This window comes from Anser cygnoides, chromosome 6 (assembly GCF_040182565.1).
Source record: "Anser cygnoides isolate HZ-2024a breed goose chromosome 6, Taihu_goose_T2T_genome, whole genome shotgun sequence".
Taxonomy (NCBI): Eukaryota; Metazoa; Chordata; class Aves; order Anseriformes; family Anatidae; genus Anser; species Anser cygnoides.
Genome location: NC_089878.1, coordinates 10120264 through 10138794, shown reverse-complemented (window position 1 = coordinate 10138794; position 18531 = coordinate 10120264). Strand labels below are relative to the sequence as shown.

The following is an 18531-nucleotide window of genomic DNA, read 5'->3' as shown; positions in this document are numbered from 1 at the left end:
CATTGCTCCAGAACACCTAGGCAGGCAGCAACCCACTGTCTGGGAAGGCATGAGAAGCTAAAAGCCAGTGCCACCCTGCTAGAGCATTCTCCTGTGCCCTCAGAGGACAGAGAGCCTTCCAGCCCACCAGCAGCTCTGGTGGGAGGCACAAAAGCCTGCGGAGGGGCCGGGCAGCTGCACTGACCTGTTGGGGTGCTACGAGTCTGTGAGCTCGGCAGCAAGCAGGACTTCACAGGCGGGTACCACTGGCACCTGCTGGAGAAGGGTCAGAGGACCCTTCCCTTTGGGAAAAGCAACGACAGGAGCAGGGAGCCACGACTCCCTCTAAGATACACAGCGAGTTAACACCAGAACGGGCTGCACTGCCAGAAGCATTGCCTGAAGGGTGCAAGGGCATTTCCAGCAGCAGCAGGAAACTCAGCCACAGCCCCCAGCGAACCTGTGGCTGTATGGGAACAAAACATTCAGGCTGCAGAGGACTCCTCCGGCAGCAGCTTAAATGACTGCAAACATCGCAATGGAAAGGTGTCACTTTCATCAAACCAAATAACTACATCCCTGCCAAGATAAAGCCATTTACAAACTTCACGTGAATTAGGACGCAAGCTGGCTATTAGCCTTTAACTTACAGAACTGTCTCATCTTCTCCTAAGCTTCTCCTTGAAATGAAGCAAGAGCATCACTTTTCTACGTCGCGGAGACAAGGTACAGGAAGACAAGGCGTTAAATGGGGCTGCCTTCCAGCTGGCAAGAGGACCCGAACGTCCAACGGACAGGAGCAGGCATGTCAATGAACAGGAACAGCTTAATAAAACAGTAATTATAACCTCTTAAGAGCCACTAATTCACCTGGAGCTTTGCAGAACAAGGTAACTCGTCTGATCTAAAATGTTTAGAGCCTCATTTAAACCTAGTTTAACAGGGAAAAAAACCCATGAGATCAACTGATTATATACTTAGTAAAACTTGGGATTCGATGGTTTGATTTGGGCAAGAAAAAGGAGGGACAAGTCAGTAATGGAAGGCCAAGACAGACAGGCAGAGTCCCCGTTCAGTCTGAGGGTTATTTTTGGGACAACAGCCAAGTGAATTTTGAAGGGTAATCACTTTTCCTGCCTCTGAGGAAGAAAATGAACAAAAACCAGAAACAACAACAAAAACCACAGGAAGAAAAAAAAAAAGGCAGAATAACTTCTGGCCCAAAATGCAGAGTTACATGCTCATTATTTGAAATCTTTTCATTTGCCTTTTTCCACAGAAATTGTTTTGGAGGAAAATCAGAATGCGGCATTTTTAAAAATGACAATGACCATACCATGTTTCTTTCCAATTATTTTTCAAGATGAGAAAGAAATCAAGACACTTTTCCTCAGCCACATTTTCGGTTTTGAAAGAACAAGCACTAAGTCTCTATGCAGGCATCCCAAACTCTATCCTACAACCCTCTTCCAGTTTTACTTTTCTCCTCTGTGGTATTACTTCTTGGAGAAAACATAATCCATATTCATACCTATTTGTTCTTCATTTCATATTTTACTGTGACTCATAAACTCCTGTTCATATTAAGACAGGGAGCTTTAAAATATGAACCCATTATTTACAAACCCATACAACAATATCAGGAACACACAATTTGTTACACTGCGTGCCAGGAACTGGGCCTATCCCTGCACGTCCCTTATTCAAAGCAAAATAATACAACTATACCAAAAGATCTGAGGTTCTCATGGAAGAACTCTTCATCTTCCATAGTGACAACTTCAGTTTTGACCCACTTTTGAAGAGGATTGACTTGAACCACATACTGCCTGTCAACAGTTTTTTAAATGACCCATCCCGTATATGCACTCAGCTCTTGAATTCATTCCTCTGGAGTTCAAAAGGGCTAAAATAAAACTGACAAATCCAATACCCTGAGGATATTCTGACTGATAATTTTGTGTCCAAGGTGTTTACTCAGGGATAAATCAACTGCACTAGGCCAAAAAATGTAAAGACTACCAGACTGGATTTCCAAATAACTCCCCTGACTGCTCCGTGCCTGATCCTTAAAACACTCGGAAGCTTTTCCTGAATTTGGCCAGCAAATGCCCAATGAACACAGGTATTAAGGTCCCCCCACAGATAGGCAGCACCCCTACAAAAGAAAGAAAAAAAAAAGACAAAATCTATGTTGAAAAACAACCAGTCTAAAAGATAGCTTGTATTTCACTGGGAAAAAGAAAGACAGAACAGGTTGGTTTAGGGAACTACCAATTCAGAGCTGACTAAAGCCTGACAAAATAAATACTGGCAAATCAGTGGTCTAAAAGATAGCCTGTATTTCATGAGGAGAACAAATAAAGGTTATCTAAGGAAGAGGCCGATGGGGAACTGGCAATGAGACGCGGTCCGGCTGCACCAGCAGGGCAGTGCTGTGCCCCAGGCATCACGCAGGGGGCAGATGGGCTGCATCGCGAGGGGAAAGATTGCAACACCTGAGCTTAAGATCAGCATCCTTGTGATTATTCTGCATCCATAAGGAACACGTGAGCAGCTAGCCCTCATCGTTTTAATGCTGCACCACAGCTGGCAGCCTTAGCAGAGAGCTCAAAAGCTGGTGTATCTATTCTCAGGTAGGAGACGGTGTGAAAAGCCCTATTAAACAGCCACTGTCCTTAAATGATCTGCCTGCCTCACCTCTGATGACTTTGGCAAGACTGTAAAACCACAAATACCACCACCCCAACTACTGGGGATTTAAGCTAATTCTTCAAACTCCCAGACAGCTCATGTCAGGATCTAAAAGTCCGTGGGGCAGATGACAAAAAGCCAAGAGCAGGCAGTGCCAGCCATCATCCTTCCATCCCCACCTCCAGCCACACTGTGGAAGAGCAGAGGACCCCTGGGAAAGAGATGCTGGACAGCTGGGGGGAGCAGTGTCCCTTCTGCCAGATGTAGCCTTCATTTGGGTTCCCCCGATGTATCGCAAAGACCTAAATGCATGGAAGCTTTTCCTCCACCAAACCCTGGCTAACATGCTCAATAGCCATTAGCAGAAAATGACAAGCAGGCATCATGAGGACAGAAGCCTCAATTTATTAGGAAATAAAAAGCCTCTTACAGCCTTTAAAAGGGCTGTAAGAAAAGATTTTTATTTATTTATTTTTTTAAATCCAACGCGAGACCCCTGCACCAGCCCAGGAGGAGGCTCTGCCTGAATTCCTGCTCCCCTCTTTGCTCAGGGCAGGCTGAAATTTCACTCTTGCCTGTGAGGAGGATTCTGGCTCCACGAGAGCGAGTAACATTACTAGGAATTACTTGCCACTCTTAAGGCAGGACTTTGCACAATCTCATCCTGTTCTTCCCTTCCTCCTCAGAGATCGGTGCCTGCATTATTCATCAAAGAACACACCACCTCAGAGCTTTTAACTTTTGATAGTGCTGTTCAGCCCACAAATTACTGTCGAGGATAAAACTTTATGCACAGAGCTAGAACTTACACTTGGCCACTGCTGAGCTGTCTTCCCCCTATTTAAGTCGTCTTTGACCCAGACAGTAAAAAGCTGACATGCTTGATGCCTTCCTGTTTGGATGTCAGGGAGATTAGTTTGATAGTGGGGTGGGAATGGGATCATTTCGTTTGTGTTGTGTGCCAGCAGCCTTCTGCAGAAGGAAGGCAGAAAAACAAGGCTTGTCTTAAATTACCGGGCTGCATCACAAAGGAAATCATAAAGTCAGAAATATAGCCTGGACAATTAAAATATTAAACTACAAGCAATTGAGCATCAGTAAAGACCAAAACAGACAATGACTGCCAAACACTATCTCACACGCTTCTTATTTCACACAATCAAATAGAAAAAGATAAAATAGTTAAGTACACACTGCAAGTTTTCCCAAATCCTGGTGGGACACAGTCCTTAGGGCATTGCTACCAAGTGCTGACTTCTAAACAACAGTCAGTGCACAACTTCTTAAAAAACGAAATATCCGCTTGTAGAACCTGACATTTCAAAAAGCAGAAAGCAGATGAGATAGTTACTAAATCAATAAGTTTCAAACACACAGAATGAAAAAGCACTTTTTTTTTCCCCCTCTATTTAATTATTTAAGTGTATAAATATTTGGCATTTTATCTACCAGGGAAAGAGCAAAGATTCAGCTTGGCTCAAATGTTATCTTGGCAAATCTGCGCAGCCCCAAGAAGTGACTCATCAGACCGGGGGAGATGCAGATGAGTGGCAGACCGCTTACCACACGAAGAATTAACCCCGGCAGGTGAACCTGTGCTCTGAGGGTCTCGTGTTCATTTGCACCTCTCACACTCATCACCGGATGCGCTTTGCAATTCATGAGTCGAGATGTTTGCTGTGATGTGTCAGCAAGAAAATATTCTGGTAAAAGGCCAGAATATGCTTGTCTTTCTATGAAACTGGCATAAAGAGACATGAAATACACAGCTTATCTTGGCACAAGTGCCATCAGCCTTACTGGCACGAAACCCCTACAAATGAGCAGCAGCCTCAGCCTCACACATCTGATCCACCGGGAGTCTGGCACAGCATGAGGATGGTTCCTACCCAAATCCAACACCAACTCTGTTTTTCCTCCCCGGATGGATGGAAAGAACCATAAACATCTAAATACCGTCCCTTCTGCGTTGTCATTTCCCTATAGGCAACATGTAACTTTGTTTTAAAATTACAGTCATTGGGCTGTAAATGCATTTTAACCACTAGAGCTCACCCTATGTTATCTGGGGGGGGGGGGGGGGGGAAAAAAAAAAAGTCACATATTTCCAAAGTCTGAAGGCTGCATTATAGCCTCAGCTTAGTAATTACAAAGATATATGTTCCATTCTACCCCAAATCCAGAGCTCATTGTCCATTCAACTTACACGGCTCTGACTTACAGTTCTCTGCATCCATTATCTTTAATAATAAAGAGCTGACTGAAGTTAATGATTGAAGAGCAAGATGTGATTAATAATACGAATCTAATTTATGAGAAAACAAACCGGAGTATAATTTTCATGTTTCATTAAAATTACCTTAAATGTACTCCTTAATGTTAATTGATCTCACAGAGGTGAGAAAATATTCTGTTCCAAATTAACAGGAGAAAATCATTCATCATCTTTCTGGAGGGAACATTTACTATCATTCAGCATTTAGAGGGTGATAGCATGTTCACAGCGATTTCACCACTTACAGTGATGCTTCAGTGTGGGCATGTATCTGAAATCTGCAACATTTCCCCCTGGATGGGGACACAACTGGGCAAAATAAACACACAACAGAACGCCATATGCAAAGTTTTGTTTTCATAAAAGGTCTTTTCTAGCTTAGCAATATTACCCAATGCTGAAAAACAGTGTTGATGAAGAAAAATCAAGCAGGCTTTTGCCCTAAGTTTATCAAACAGAAACTCTGTTATAGTGCTGTTAATTTGCTATGAGCACAAAATTACTGAAATATTCACACAATAAAGTTCCATGCAGGATTTATTGAAAACAAAGCAAAGCAGAAATCCGTTTTTCCACTGAGTTTTTCACTTCTGTTTGTATTTCAATATGTATTCTATTTTTGAATTATTCATATTTGGATATCAAATATTCTTACAAACCACTGCATTTAATAATAATGAGTCTTGACTGGTTTCATTTTAACTTGTTGTGCTTTATGCCCAAGATTATTATTAAATGACCTTCTACTCAGTCTGTTCCTATGATCCATAAACAGAAATTGCCTAATGAGCATCTCAAATATTCCACTGTCATTTTCATGTCAGTTTTTCTCATCCGGTATTTGTATAGCTCTGATGACAATGTCTATTAATACACAGCATTAGCTCTTTGCCTCTTTCCTCTCAAATCCTTCCCATGAATTCAGCTTTCTCTACTCCCGGCTGGAATCTCGTACTTCTACACCGTTTGGGAAACACAAAGTGACCGCACTACCTACTCAAGAGGAAACTGGAGAATTTCAACGGTTGATCTATGAGAAATACCACAACAGCAGCAATAATTATTGAATTTTCTGATGAAAGAGAGAAAAAAAATCCTTTTGCCTTGTACTTGTATTCTACCTGAACAGGATTTACATATTGGTCTGCAAAGCACCAGGGACAATTACTCTTTGCAAGGTACTAAATCCATTTATACCTATACCAAAGAATGAAGGTAGAGAAGAATAAGGGAAGAGATAGAGTTTCTGAAACTGCCTAGAGTGATATATTCTAGAGAAAACCATACATATTTCATGAGAAATCGTGAGAGAGTTCAGGGGAGAATTCCTCCTAAATGAAGAATAAATACTTCAGACTTCCATGTTATTTCATCTTATATTTATGCTATCTTTCTCTGTTTCCTTCGTATATAAGTTAAAGCACATGCCAGTGCTTACAAAAGAAGCTGGACAAAACTGACCCTTGGCTGTTCTAGCTACTGAACTGAAAGGACAGTGCACAGCACTTCAGACCGCTGCTGAGCCCGCCACTACCGAAGCCAAAGTGTGTTCAGCCATCTAGATGCACGTCCATTTGTTGTGCTGTGAGGATTCCGGCGTTTCAGATGTCAAGGAAATGCTAAACAGTGGTATTTTTGTCAGTAGATAATAGCCGTGCTAATGAGTTAACGTATTGCTACATCACCCTTACCTTCTGTTTTAATTTTGTACTGATTTTCATTCTTCTCCTACCAACCATGGCATCGTTTGGGTTGAACTCCAGAAAGACCAAGAAAAAGGCCGCTTACCGTTCTGGCATCCCAGAGAGATAAAGTCTTGTCAGCAGAGCTCGTGAGAACCATGTTGGAGAACGGAAGAAATTCGATGCTATTGACCGAATCTTTATGGCCACGCAGAGTGTATCTGCATCTCTCACTGCAAAAGAAAATAACAGAAATATAGCACTTGCCATTCAGGATAACAAGGCAAGAAACAAGTTAATTAGTAGCAAGTTTTACACATCTTTCCTGTTTACCATCCTACCTTCTCCCAGCAGATCAGCCATGAAGGAATATCCCAGAGGTTTTTGCTTTGCTTTTTTGTTTTTTGTTTTCCTACCTATTAATGAATTAACTTGAGACAACACTATGGGTCGTTCTCAGATCAGTGTATAAACCTGACATGGCTGGAACACAAGACTGGAAGCTTTTCCCATTGCAGACAATAGAGAATCACTTTTTTCAAAACAGGCTAAAGGTGGCTATACGGTGATGATCTTAAAAAGCTTTTTGGCTTCTGTTTTGTCTTGTTTGTGTGTACAGCAGAGAGGGATGATCCTTAAACAGGAGTGCAGGAGAAGAAGAGCCCATGGATGATGCGCTGGGACAAGGCAGAAGGTAACAACCAAATCTGGGATTATTTAGACTGGACAGAAGGGCAAAGGCATAACTTTTACATGAGCATGTCAGCATGGGAAGGGGACTGAAATCAACTGGCATTCCCCACCCAGCATGGCTGTGTACAAGTCACCCATGCTGATACGGGGTTCAGCCTATGATTTCTTCAGCTAGAGATAAAACATCATCAGTTTGCGGTGTTTGTATTGTTATAACCTGTGAAAACGTACAAGTAGGAGTGCATACTATGGAAAAATCTATTCAAGGTAAAGCCAGTAGCAGTTCTATCCTCTTTGTAGAGCTGACAAAAAAATAGTCATAAAAAATAAAAACCAACAACCCATCATAAATTACTACAGCTTTCAGTGACAGCTCCAAATTTTATTCCCTGCTCATGTGATGCTGTCAGTAGAAATGCACCTCCCCTGAGCTGGCTGCTGAATATATCATTGGGGCTTGCAAATTAGATTACTGGGTGGCTCTTAACCGAGAATTTCTTACAATATTTATTAAGGAAGCTGTCAGCAGAGGGAATTAAAGACGTGATTTTTTTTTTTTCCCTCCTGCCTGTTCGTTGCCAGAAGACTCTCGGAGCTCTTGCAGGTCTTGTATCAACAGCACTGCAGATCAGATACAGGCCAGTAGAGCTAAAGGGTTTTGATGGGCACTCTCCCAGATCGCTGAGCTAACCAAGTGAGTTCTCAGCCCAATTTTACTGCCTTCCCCTCTTGCAGACTGAAATGTACACGCTGTGCTGAGCTGAACGCCATGCCTGTCCCCACAGAAGAGATAGCAGGAGGGAGATAAGTTGCTTCTCAGTAGAAATATTATCCAGGAAATGTATTTGAAAGGAATATTAGATTCTACATGTATCATTTTACACAATCTATGTTTTCCTATTATAGATAATACATTATACTATTCAGTATTATCCATTATATAGACTACATGTGTTATTTTATCACAAGGACTCATTTTAAATTATTGATAAAGTATCACGGCTGTTAGAGCTCAGTGCACACTATATCTGATATTCACGATCACTTGATCCATGATACTAAAGCTAACTTCAATACAATAACTTTTTGTTTCACAGTTTCATGGCAAAGTTTCACACTACAGAGTGTGCTTTTTCCATCTCAGATCACATCGGTTTATTTGTGGGTAGGTATGCCATTTTTCAAAAGTGACCCACAATTTTGTGCCTGCCTATTACACTGTAAGGACTTTTTGAGTTGCCAACCATTTTCTGACAATCCTGCTGTGCATTTTTGTGGCACTTGGCAGTTTCGGTAGGATGACTTGACCTACCAGAGCATGACAGTGTCCCACTATTTGCTGGTAACACCAGGATGTGTACGTATCCCTTTCAAAGGCAGGAGGGAGAACCACACCTTCGCCTGCTTGAGGATGAAAGAATGGAAGGAAAGTAAAGGAAAAGAAGGGAATTTTGTTCCTGAGCCACTGCCATAGGATAGGGACCATCCCAGGCAGGCTGGCTGCAAGACAAGGCTTGTGAGTCAATAATTATGTGCCAAAGCAGGAAGGCCCATCCCGAATCCCTTAGCAAGGTGAAAATGGACTCAAGTGACAGACCATGACAGGAGCAAGAAGGGAAGGAAATGATTTGCACTTTTCCATCAAGAACACAAACACTCGGCCCTGCAGTTGTGCCTCTCCCCACGCCGCTTCCAGCGCCCCGTGTGCTGATGAGCGAGCTCTGGCTCTCGCGATTTAATTTACCACTCCAGCAGCTGACTGACTGATATTTCTAAGAATCTCCAACTGCTGCATAAAATAAACTCATCTTCCCTTCCAGCTGAGATATAATTTCAGCAAGACTGTCTTGTATACAAGCTATCTTTTAGTCGGAAGGGGGAACATTTTATTTAGATGCTCTTTTTCCACAAAAAAAAAAAAAAAAAAAACAAACTGATATAAAGGGTAGATCATCACCCTGCTTCTCATGGGAACTCATATTTCTATCCGATGGCTCAAGTTTATCTACATTAGAATAAATCTATAGCAATATTCATTACCTAATGAATATTTACCCTTTTTCTATTTATTTATTTTTCATTACCTTTTTTCTATTTATGAACACACTGCCTCATAGATATAAGCTTCACTGTCTGAAAATTTCAGTTGGGAAGAGAGAAAGTGTCATCTGTGAGTAGTAGGTTAGGCATCTGTAGTTCTCTTGGTGCTTATACCTAGAGACGGGTCCTTAATAAATGATGTCCTGGTACAAATACAGCTCTGTAGTTCAGGATTTTGCACGTCGTGTTCTGAACTGTTCTCCGATACTGACTCCAACCCTCATCCATTACCTGCGTTATTACTAATTTTTCGATGTAAACCACCAGTTAACACATCTTCTTGACTCATGACTCATTATCTTCAGTGTTCTCTTTTTCTGTACAAAGTCCATTTTCCTTCCCTTACAACCAGTAAGGTAACGATGTCCTTCAGTAAATCAGTGCCTTTATTCCACCCTCTCCAGTTTTTCCTAGCAGGTTCAGACAGACGCAGACAGGTTGTTATAGGCATATACCTATACCATGAACATTGGCACTTAAATTAATCACACCCTTCTCGATATCACCAGCTTAACAGTGATGGAAAAAAATTTACTTGCTCGATTCTTTAAGAGACTTTGCTTTTGAGAATCATGATCCAGAATGGTACATTCAAATTCAAAAGGGCTTTCAGTAAAACTGCACTGAAAACAAGATATGTTTCCACTTAGATAAGACTTCACCGAGTACTAACAGGCTGCCATCCCTACGCTAACGTGCAATAGCAGCCAAATAATGCTCTGGGTCGGGATTTCATTGTCTGTATGACAACTGAAAAGCAAATACAGGCAGTGGGGAGATTTCTTACGCTGTGTACTTGCACTTCCACCCTGACAGAGTTAAAACTCGGAAGAAGCAGCTGGTACTCCCTGATGGGAGCATTTTATGGCTGCCTGGTACATATTTATTGCTAAGGCTATCCGTGTGCGAAGCGCTGGAGAACCTACAGTGCTCCACATCAGCTTAATACTCCTTTCCAAAGGCACACAGCGAACCAGAGCGACGAGTGAGATTACACGTGGCCAATTCTTTTGCTATTTAAATGGGTTTTTAAAAAAAGAAACACACATGCTTACCTGCAATCCTACGGAAACAGCACACACACTGCCTCCTTGATGCTTTCTTAAAGGCTGTGGTTTCTGTATTGATCTCTCATTGGAAAATGGGGGGTGATGCTGTTCGACCGACTAGACAGAGTTACTTATTTTATCGCTGTGCCATATTAAACCACATTTCAGGCATGGCAATTAAAAGCACTCATACAGCCGACTGAAATTAATGAGATTCAAGCATGTACTATCACATCAGGGCCTCTACCATCCAGCTTCTGACATGCTTCCAAGGAGGGTGTTAAATGCACAAACGCTCTCAAGCTGTACCTTCCTTTCCAACAACCACTCTCTTGAATCCATTGAATGAGCACTAAACCAAACCCTTTTTCATGCCTATTGAATAACACCCTACTATGTGACCTGCAATCCCTATCAAGCAAAATGTCAAGGTAAATTACACTGGAAAGGCACTTGCTACGAACGCAGACGCAGCGCTTCTGGGTAAGTTTTGTAAGGTCACACAAGACCAACTTCTGATCGTGTTATAGTGATAGGATTGCAGCAGTTACAAGGAGATACTTTTAACAAAAACAAATCCCATCGTTTCACCATTATACGACTTTATCTCCAAAACATGTTTAAATGAGGCACAGAACTTTTCTAGCCAAGATCAATGGACAAGCATAGCAAAGGGGCTGGCTTAAGACATTAAAATGCCAGTTTGTTTTATGCTGTTATAAATGCATCCTATCATGTCTTTACATTTTATGACCCCTATTTTATTTCTAGGTAGCTTCACATATGACACATCCAATTACTCATGTCAAGAATGTAAAACTACCAGTATTTCAGTAAAAAGTACCTACCATCATTTATGGCAACCATTTTTTTCTTGACCCATTATTTCACTAAATATAACACATTTTAAAAGACACTGACGTGTGGGGACACTTTCTCTGTAAAGTGTATTTGTCTCTGAAAAGATATATGCCAGTGAGATGCTGTCAATATGCGCCACTTGGCTCAATTACTACTCATCTTCAATAAAATGAAGGTCTCTTCACATTCTGAATATTCATTTGTGCCCGCTTTCAAGATAACGTTTGTTTGACACTCTGAAAACCAAGGGCTGAAGTACATGCGACTACTGTTCCTGTGAAGAGGTACACAGCTCTCCTCGAATGTTTATAAATATTTAGAAAGAAAATATAAGTTTAATCTTTCTGCGTGTAATTTATCTTAATAGCCAGCACTCACGGCCCATTTTAATCTTCACAATCTGAGAGCTCTGCAAAACAATGAGCGATCCCCCGGTCTGAAGGAAGCTGTAAGTCAGCACCTCCCTGGCAAGGATCACTGCAGAGCTCTTCCCGACTTACTAAATCACGCGAAATCGCTCTACGCTAGCATGCTCAGATAATTTTAATTGTGACACCTTTTAAGTAGGCAGCGAGAGGAAGCAGGGCAAGGTGCTAACACCTCCTGTCACTGCTCACATCAGAGGGTGTTCACCTTGGGGCCAGGAGGGCTGGCTGAAGCCCCCGAGCAGGGGTGTAAGTCCTGTTCCTCCTGGAAGCAGCACAAGGTTTGCCGCCCGTGCCGGCGGGAGCAGGGCCGGATCCAGGTTTATCACCACGGGAGCCTGACAGCTCACACTTCTGGTCTGGTGCACGGTAAATTGAGCGTGTAAAAGGAGACTGAGCCCTGCAGCGGTATGGACTGAGCTGATAAGTTTAAGGGTGCAATTCTCTCCCTTCCTCTTTCCTTCTGCCAAAAGCGAAGCAAAGGCTTAGGGGCCAGGGAGGCTTAGCCACGGAAGAACGAGCCCCAAACATGATATAAATGGTTTACTAATATTTTTAGGTAAACGAACAAACATTACTCATCTGACTCTGCAAGTTTACAAGTCTGCAATAAAATGGTGTTCCTTTTCCTAGATTTCTTTGAGAGACTGGAAAACTTAGACTTTACCTGTTACCTGTCTATTCTTAAAACACATGAGCTCTGAAATGGATCAAATTGTTTAATTAAAAAGGCAGAAGTCATTAATAGCTATATTTTTGTCTTGCTTGGCAAGCTTTGACAGGCTGCAGCAGGTTATTTCTCAGAGTACAGACTTCTCCTCCAAAATTTGGCCGAGTTCTTCTCTCCTTGCTTTTCACAGGAGCTGAACCGAGCGTGGCAGCTTTCCTCCAGCGCCAGCTCACAAAGGCTCAACACAACCACCAGCAGCATTGCTTCAGCTCACGCAGTGACCGACCTGGTGCGCACTCCTGCTCGTACAGGGGAGACCCACACATGTGGGGCAGCCCCCCACGTGCACAAAGGATGTGTCCATGCCTCCAGGTACGCCCACAGTCCCAGCTAGATTTGCCTAGTAGGTGCTGCAAGCCCTGCCTTCCAGCAAAGCTCGAGGGCAACACCTCAGAATGGCAGGCCCTTAAAATTTGGATCTCATTTTAGGAAGGTTGAGCCCATCAAGCGCTCCCCAGCCCTGCCTGCTTGCAAGACCTTGGGGGTTGGATCTTGTAAGCATCACCTAAGCATTGAAATCTACCTAAAGCAAGAGAATCAGGTGCATCCCAGTGTCCCCCATTGCTCATCTGTGCCCCTTCCCCACTCAGCAGACTCCTCCGGGCTTCTCTGACTCCACGGTGCTGCCTACACCAGTGGGGCACAGCCTTGCCAGCACTGATGCTTTTGTGTGCTGTTAACAAGCTGCTCAGTCAACAGCAACATCCACACAGAACAGGAGAGCTATTTTGTTGTGTTGTGTTGCGCTGGAAATTTATTTCATCTCCAGGGACCTTGCCTCCTTACATATTTTGCTGTTCTAAAAATTACTTTGTCCTATTTCTGTAAGTTGAAAGAGCCTCTTTGGCAAACAATACCCAGAATGGGAAAATGGAACATACCTGAGAACACAAAGAATACAAAAGCACATGCAGAACAGAAAAAGAGGGCAATGCATTACGTTAAATGAAGTCTAATAGCCTGAACTTCAGATTCAGCGAGGTCTAATAGTGAGGGACATTTGGTCAAAACTCCACTAATAAATTTATAATTAACCGTCAGAAAGCAACTCTCTGGTCAGATTTCCATTCTGCAGCAAAACTGGGTAACAGCCAAACAATCACAGCCCCTGAAATACTGTTCTATAAATGCAGCAGAAAGAGGTTGCAAAACTTTGTGCCTTACCTCTGGGATTAAAATGCTTATTTGTCTCAGTTCCACGTAACTTATGTAACAGAGCGTGCATTACTGGAAAAGGAGCCCATTATAACACTGTGCAGACTTTCTGGAAGAGCTCTACCAACCGTGTTAGCAGAACCTGTGTATTTATTCAGCGTGTGGAAACTCCACTACTGGCAACATACTGCTCAGTTTACTAAGATCACAAAAAAATACTCTCAGACAAAAAAAAAAAGCAAAGTTTTAAGGGCACACTGGTTGCTATGGTGTTGAATGCAGACCTCACTGCCTGGTGCTATCCCGAGACATAATAGGAACCCTTGTTGTCTGCCATTGATTATTGAGCATGTTTCTGCATGGAGTGACAATGGTTGTTTGGGTTGTACAAACAAAAAGCTTCCACAGGTACCTTCTTTGGTTGGATATATCTGGCAAAAAAGAAATATAAACAATCACGTTATGTTCTTTGAGTGATTCAAATACTACTCAGAAGCAGGATCTGGTTTGGTAAACACAGAGAATAGTAAATATGATTGACAATAGCTTTGTATGTTTCACATGAGTGAAAAGTATGAATCACAGGAATAATAATATTCGACTTTGGCTTTCACCAAAAAGTGTGAAAAACTAATGGTGTATGCTGATAATCTGTCTCCTCTGTTATTGGCTTGAAATATGAATAATGAAACTGCTCACTAGTATAATGAAGATTTAGTCTCTTAACATCTTCCATTTCCATTTCTTTGAGCAAGTGAAGTGTTGTGTAAGAAGTATAATTTGTGTTATTTTCTGCTTCCAGATAAAGCATTTTCCATGTGAAACAGTTTTTTTTCTTAAAAGGGAAGATAATAAGGCATACGATCTTTACTCAAAAATGTTTTACAGTGCTTTTGTTCTTTTCCAGTTAATGGTATAACTTTATATCAATATAATTAAACTTATATAACCACGGTGTGCCCCCAAAATAAGCCTCACCATACCAGAAGAAGAGCGTTCACGCTTACAAGATCAAACTAATTCCTAAAGCAATATAGTGATGTGCAAGAATCCTTTACAGATGCAATCTGGAATTGAGCACATCTTTAAATCCAAGAAGATAGATTGTTTTGCCAAATTTAGCCAAAAAAACAGCATTGGAAAATGGTACTTGCACAGCTATCTCAACACAGAGACCGACAGCAGCAAGTGAAACGAGGATTCCCTGCGGAGCTGAGGAAACTTCCCTACCACTGTAGTTGGTTCAAAGAGGACAAGGGCCGAGATGGAAAGCTATGCGCTATAGCACATATATTTTCATAATGAATTGCAGTACTTTCTTTGCTACCTTTTACCGCGTAGGCTCAGCTGAACTCTGTACCTTGTCAAGATTTCCATAAAATCTGGCTAGTCGACGCCTGACTGCTGGCAGCACCCGACATTTTTCAGCTGATGCCAACAGCTGTTGTAAAAGCTCATTTTTCCTTCAAACCGGGCTCCAAATCAACTCTGCTATTTTATTTCAGCTACTTCACTTTGAACAGAAGCATGTTACTTTTGATCCAGATTTTTCAGAAGTGAGATATATTTTCATATGCTTCACATTTCAATTATTTTGCATTTGAAAAGGGACACATTCTTCCAAGGTGAGAATCAGGTCAATAAAAATGACTTTGAAACTAAGTCTGGGACAGAAATAAGATGTAGACATTTATACCCCAAAATCCAGAACTTAGGCCCTTTTCAAGGACCATCTTGGTCCTATAGAGAACCTTGGTCCTGCTTGCAGGTATCATTATTAAGATGAATGGCTGGGAATGGTTCTGTGTATTTTTATCCTAACAATATTTAGCAATTTGTCTCCTACCTCACCCCCTGAACTCAGTCAGAAATGAGAAATAAATTTGTTCGTTGTACTCTAAGGAACTCAGCTTAGTAGGCATTCCTCTAACACCAGTAACACATCATTATGTGATGCAGACTCAACAAAAAAACACATTGGTACACGCTCCTATCGTGATTCGGGATTGCACACCTTGGATTCCTCAATCAAGTTTCATAATCCAGGCTCAGTTCTTCCCTCTGCCAAGGAAATTCAACACACATGCATTAAGCTTTCCCTTCATGGTTCTGTCTAACTTTCCCATCCAGTCTGGCTATATGCAGAAAATAAATAAAGTCAGCTGAAACCAAGTTTCTGTAGACCAATGGTCCCAGCCCTTAGAATGACAAGATCTGAAGTGGTTCTCCTCCAAGGTCAGCTCTTGTATTTCGTAGTTATTGAATAAAATGTCATTTCAGTCCTTAGGACAGCAACCAGAACACAATCTTCTCTTCCTCCGAGATGCCTGGTACTATTTAGAAAGCATAACCATCTATTCCAGAATTACAGACAGCGATCCAGGGCGAGGCGCACCAAGCTTCAGAAAGGTACGCCGTGACGCTTGTATTATATTTTAAGCCTAAGAGCAAATCAAGCATCCTTAAGGGATTTTTTGTTGTTGGGCAGTTAAAGATGGGAGCACCAGAAGCCCCTGATTGAAAACCAGAGCCTTATTTTATTAAACAATTATCTCCTACTCCCTCAAGGCAGATGGGTACCAGATAATCAGATAAGCACAATCTCAGTAATCATAAAATAGATCTAACCCATTTAAGCCGTCATTAAACACTGCAGAACTAGTACGAGCATGCTTTCAGCTCAGCACTTCTGCAGCAGAATAAGCAAAGGCTCGCTCCCCGGCGGCAGCGGGTTGCCCGCAATTACCGGAACCGCTGACATCAGCACCCAGCTGATGCCCACCTTCTGCAGTGGCTACGTAAGCTGCCATTTTTTTGTTCTTTTAGCTTTTCTTTTTGACAAAAACAGTGTGGGTAAAGCTTCTGCCTTTTCTGGCTGACCCCGAAGAGCTCTATCAGTTCCCCCAAGACCTTACCGCTGTTGATTCTGAAAGTTAACAGCGTGCATTGGCTTCCGTGGATCACTGCCAAGCACCTGAATTTTGTGTGTGTGTGTGAATATTTATCATATCAATGCTTAAATTGGATAAATCCTATTTATGCTTTTCTATTCAAATGGGTTGCTGTACAGCTTTAGGCTTCTGCTGGTCAAATAAAGTATTGGGGAGCAGGTGAGCCACCTACGCTCAATATTCATATCTCTGTCCTGGTGCACTGCAAGCATGCTGGAGACTTCCTTGGTCAGCTCTTTCATTTGCTCCCTTCCCACCATCTACTTCATTCTTTTACTGGATTAGGTTAGTAGGTAAAGAACATGGCATTATATTCGCAACTACTGACTGGTCACCCATAATGCAGAAAGTAAGAAATGTGAAAATGAAAAAAAAATGTAGAAACATAGGCATTTTGAAACAGTCACACCTTCTTAAAAGCTTTCAATATATTCTTTGGTGAGAATCAACACTTTCAACACCATTCTAAAATACACTGAGACAAAATGCATTTTGAAAAATTCTGATTGGTTCTACCAAATAAATTCTTCTGGTGCCATTTTGGCTCTTCTGCCTCTGGGAAAGGACGGAAAGAAGAGGACTGGTGATATATGAAATGTGTTCATCCTTTTTAAATACAGTGGTGAAAAAGATAAAAAAGGATTCGACTGACAAATCCTAAGTTTCCAGGAACAATAGTGGAAAGAAGCAGGTTTACAAGCCTTATTTCCCCACATACTGTGCTCCCAAGTTCCTGACATCTGTGCACCCTTCCCGATGCAAACTGCAAGGAGAAATACCGACCATGGCTCCTACTCCTAACTTGCCCAAAGAAAAGAGCTAGTGAGGCATTTAATTCAAATCATTTTCCATTTCAAAATTCCTTTACACCTGAAGACCAGATAATCTTAGCATGCTGAACTGAAATGCGTATTTTTTGTTGAATCCTGATACAGTCTGGTGAGAATGATCTGATCTATTTCTTATGAAAAGTTACTGACAAAAGTAATAATAAACAATTGCTTTTTATAGGATTTCAAGTCTCTAACAGTATATAAAAGTACATTTTTTTAAAAATGTAACATAGAAGTCTAAAATAACCTGCCAAAATAGCTTACTCTGACTTCACCCTGTAGAAATCTATCATACCATATTTCTCTGTAATTTTATTCACTTAGGATGAGACTTTCAGAATTCCCTGACAAAGCCGTGTCTCCGATTCTCTTAGCTTTTGGGTACCTAAATAATCAATTAGATTCTTAATGGGATTTTCAAAAGGCACCACATGCCCACTCTGGCAGATTTTCAATCAATCCTTCAGGCACTTTTAGGGATTCAACCCTTTGTGCATATTAAATGACAGGAGCCCACCCTGCTCACATCAGCTTTGATGAGAGCTTTGTTACATGACTTGACCAGAATTTGGAGAAGCTGACAAGGAGAAGGCTTGCCTTACTAAAGGGTGGGAAGCGACCCTCCCGGGCCTTGCGTTTGCTAAGAGTCAGTTCTAAACTGCATGATGAATGACATAGGTTCTTGCTGTTTCTAAAACAATTTTTTGCCTCCCTTCCAGGAAAAATTAACTGTTGTAAAACTAGTGACAAAAGGGAACAGCTGAAACAAGACCTATATAGGAGTCCAGCAGAATAAACCTAGAGAACTCAACCGCATCCACACAGCATTTAGAAAAAGTGATCTAATTTAATTCAAATATCACCACTCCAGAAAATGCCAACAAACAACAAAAACAACAACAAAAAAAACAAACCAGAGGAAAAAAAAAACACCACTAATTTAACCTCAGAATCCATTTGCTGGTCCCAACTTTATAGTTCCATATAGGATAGTGAAAGCAATACCAGCACTCCGTGATTTCACCAGTTTATTGTTGTTTTGTTGCGCTTGTTTTTTAAATATTTGAGATTAGACTGACAACTCTACGTCTTAAACCCAACCCA

The 18531-nt window shown here is 41.6% G+C and overlaps 1 protein-coding gene across 4 annotated transcripts in view; it reads right to left on the bottom strand.

The window, feature by feature from the left end:
• Positions 1–18531, bottom strand: part of SPAG16 (sperm associated antigen 16) — a 398441-nt gene that overhangs the window by 134544 nt on the left and 245366 nt on the right. For all 4 annotated transcript variants that reach the window (XM_048058307.2, XM_048058308.2, XM_048058305.2 and 1 more), the window contains one exon: positions 6737–6863. In XM_048058307.2, the coding sequence (XP_047914264.2) occupies positions 6737–6863 (127 nt within the window). The remainder of the gene's footprint in view (positions 1–6736; positions 6864–18531) is intronic.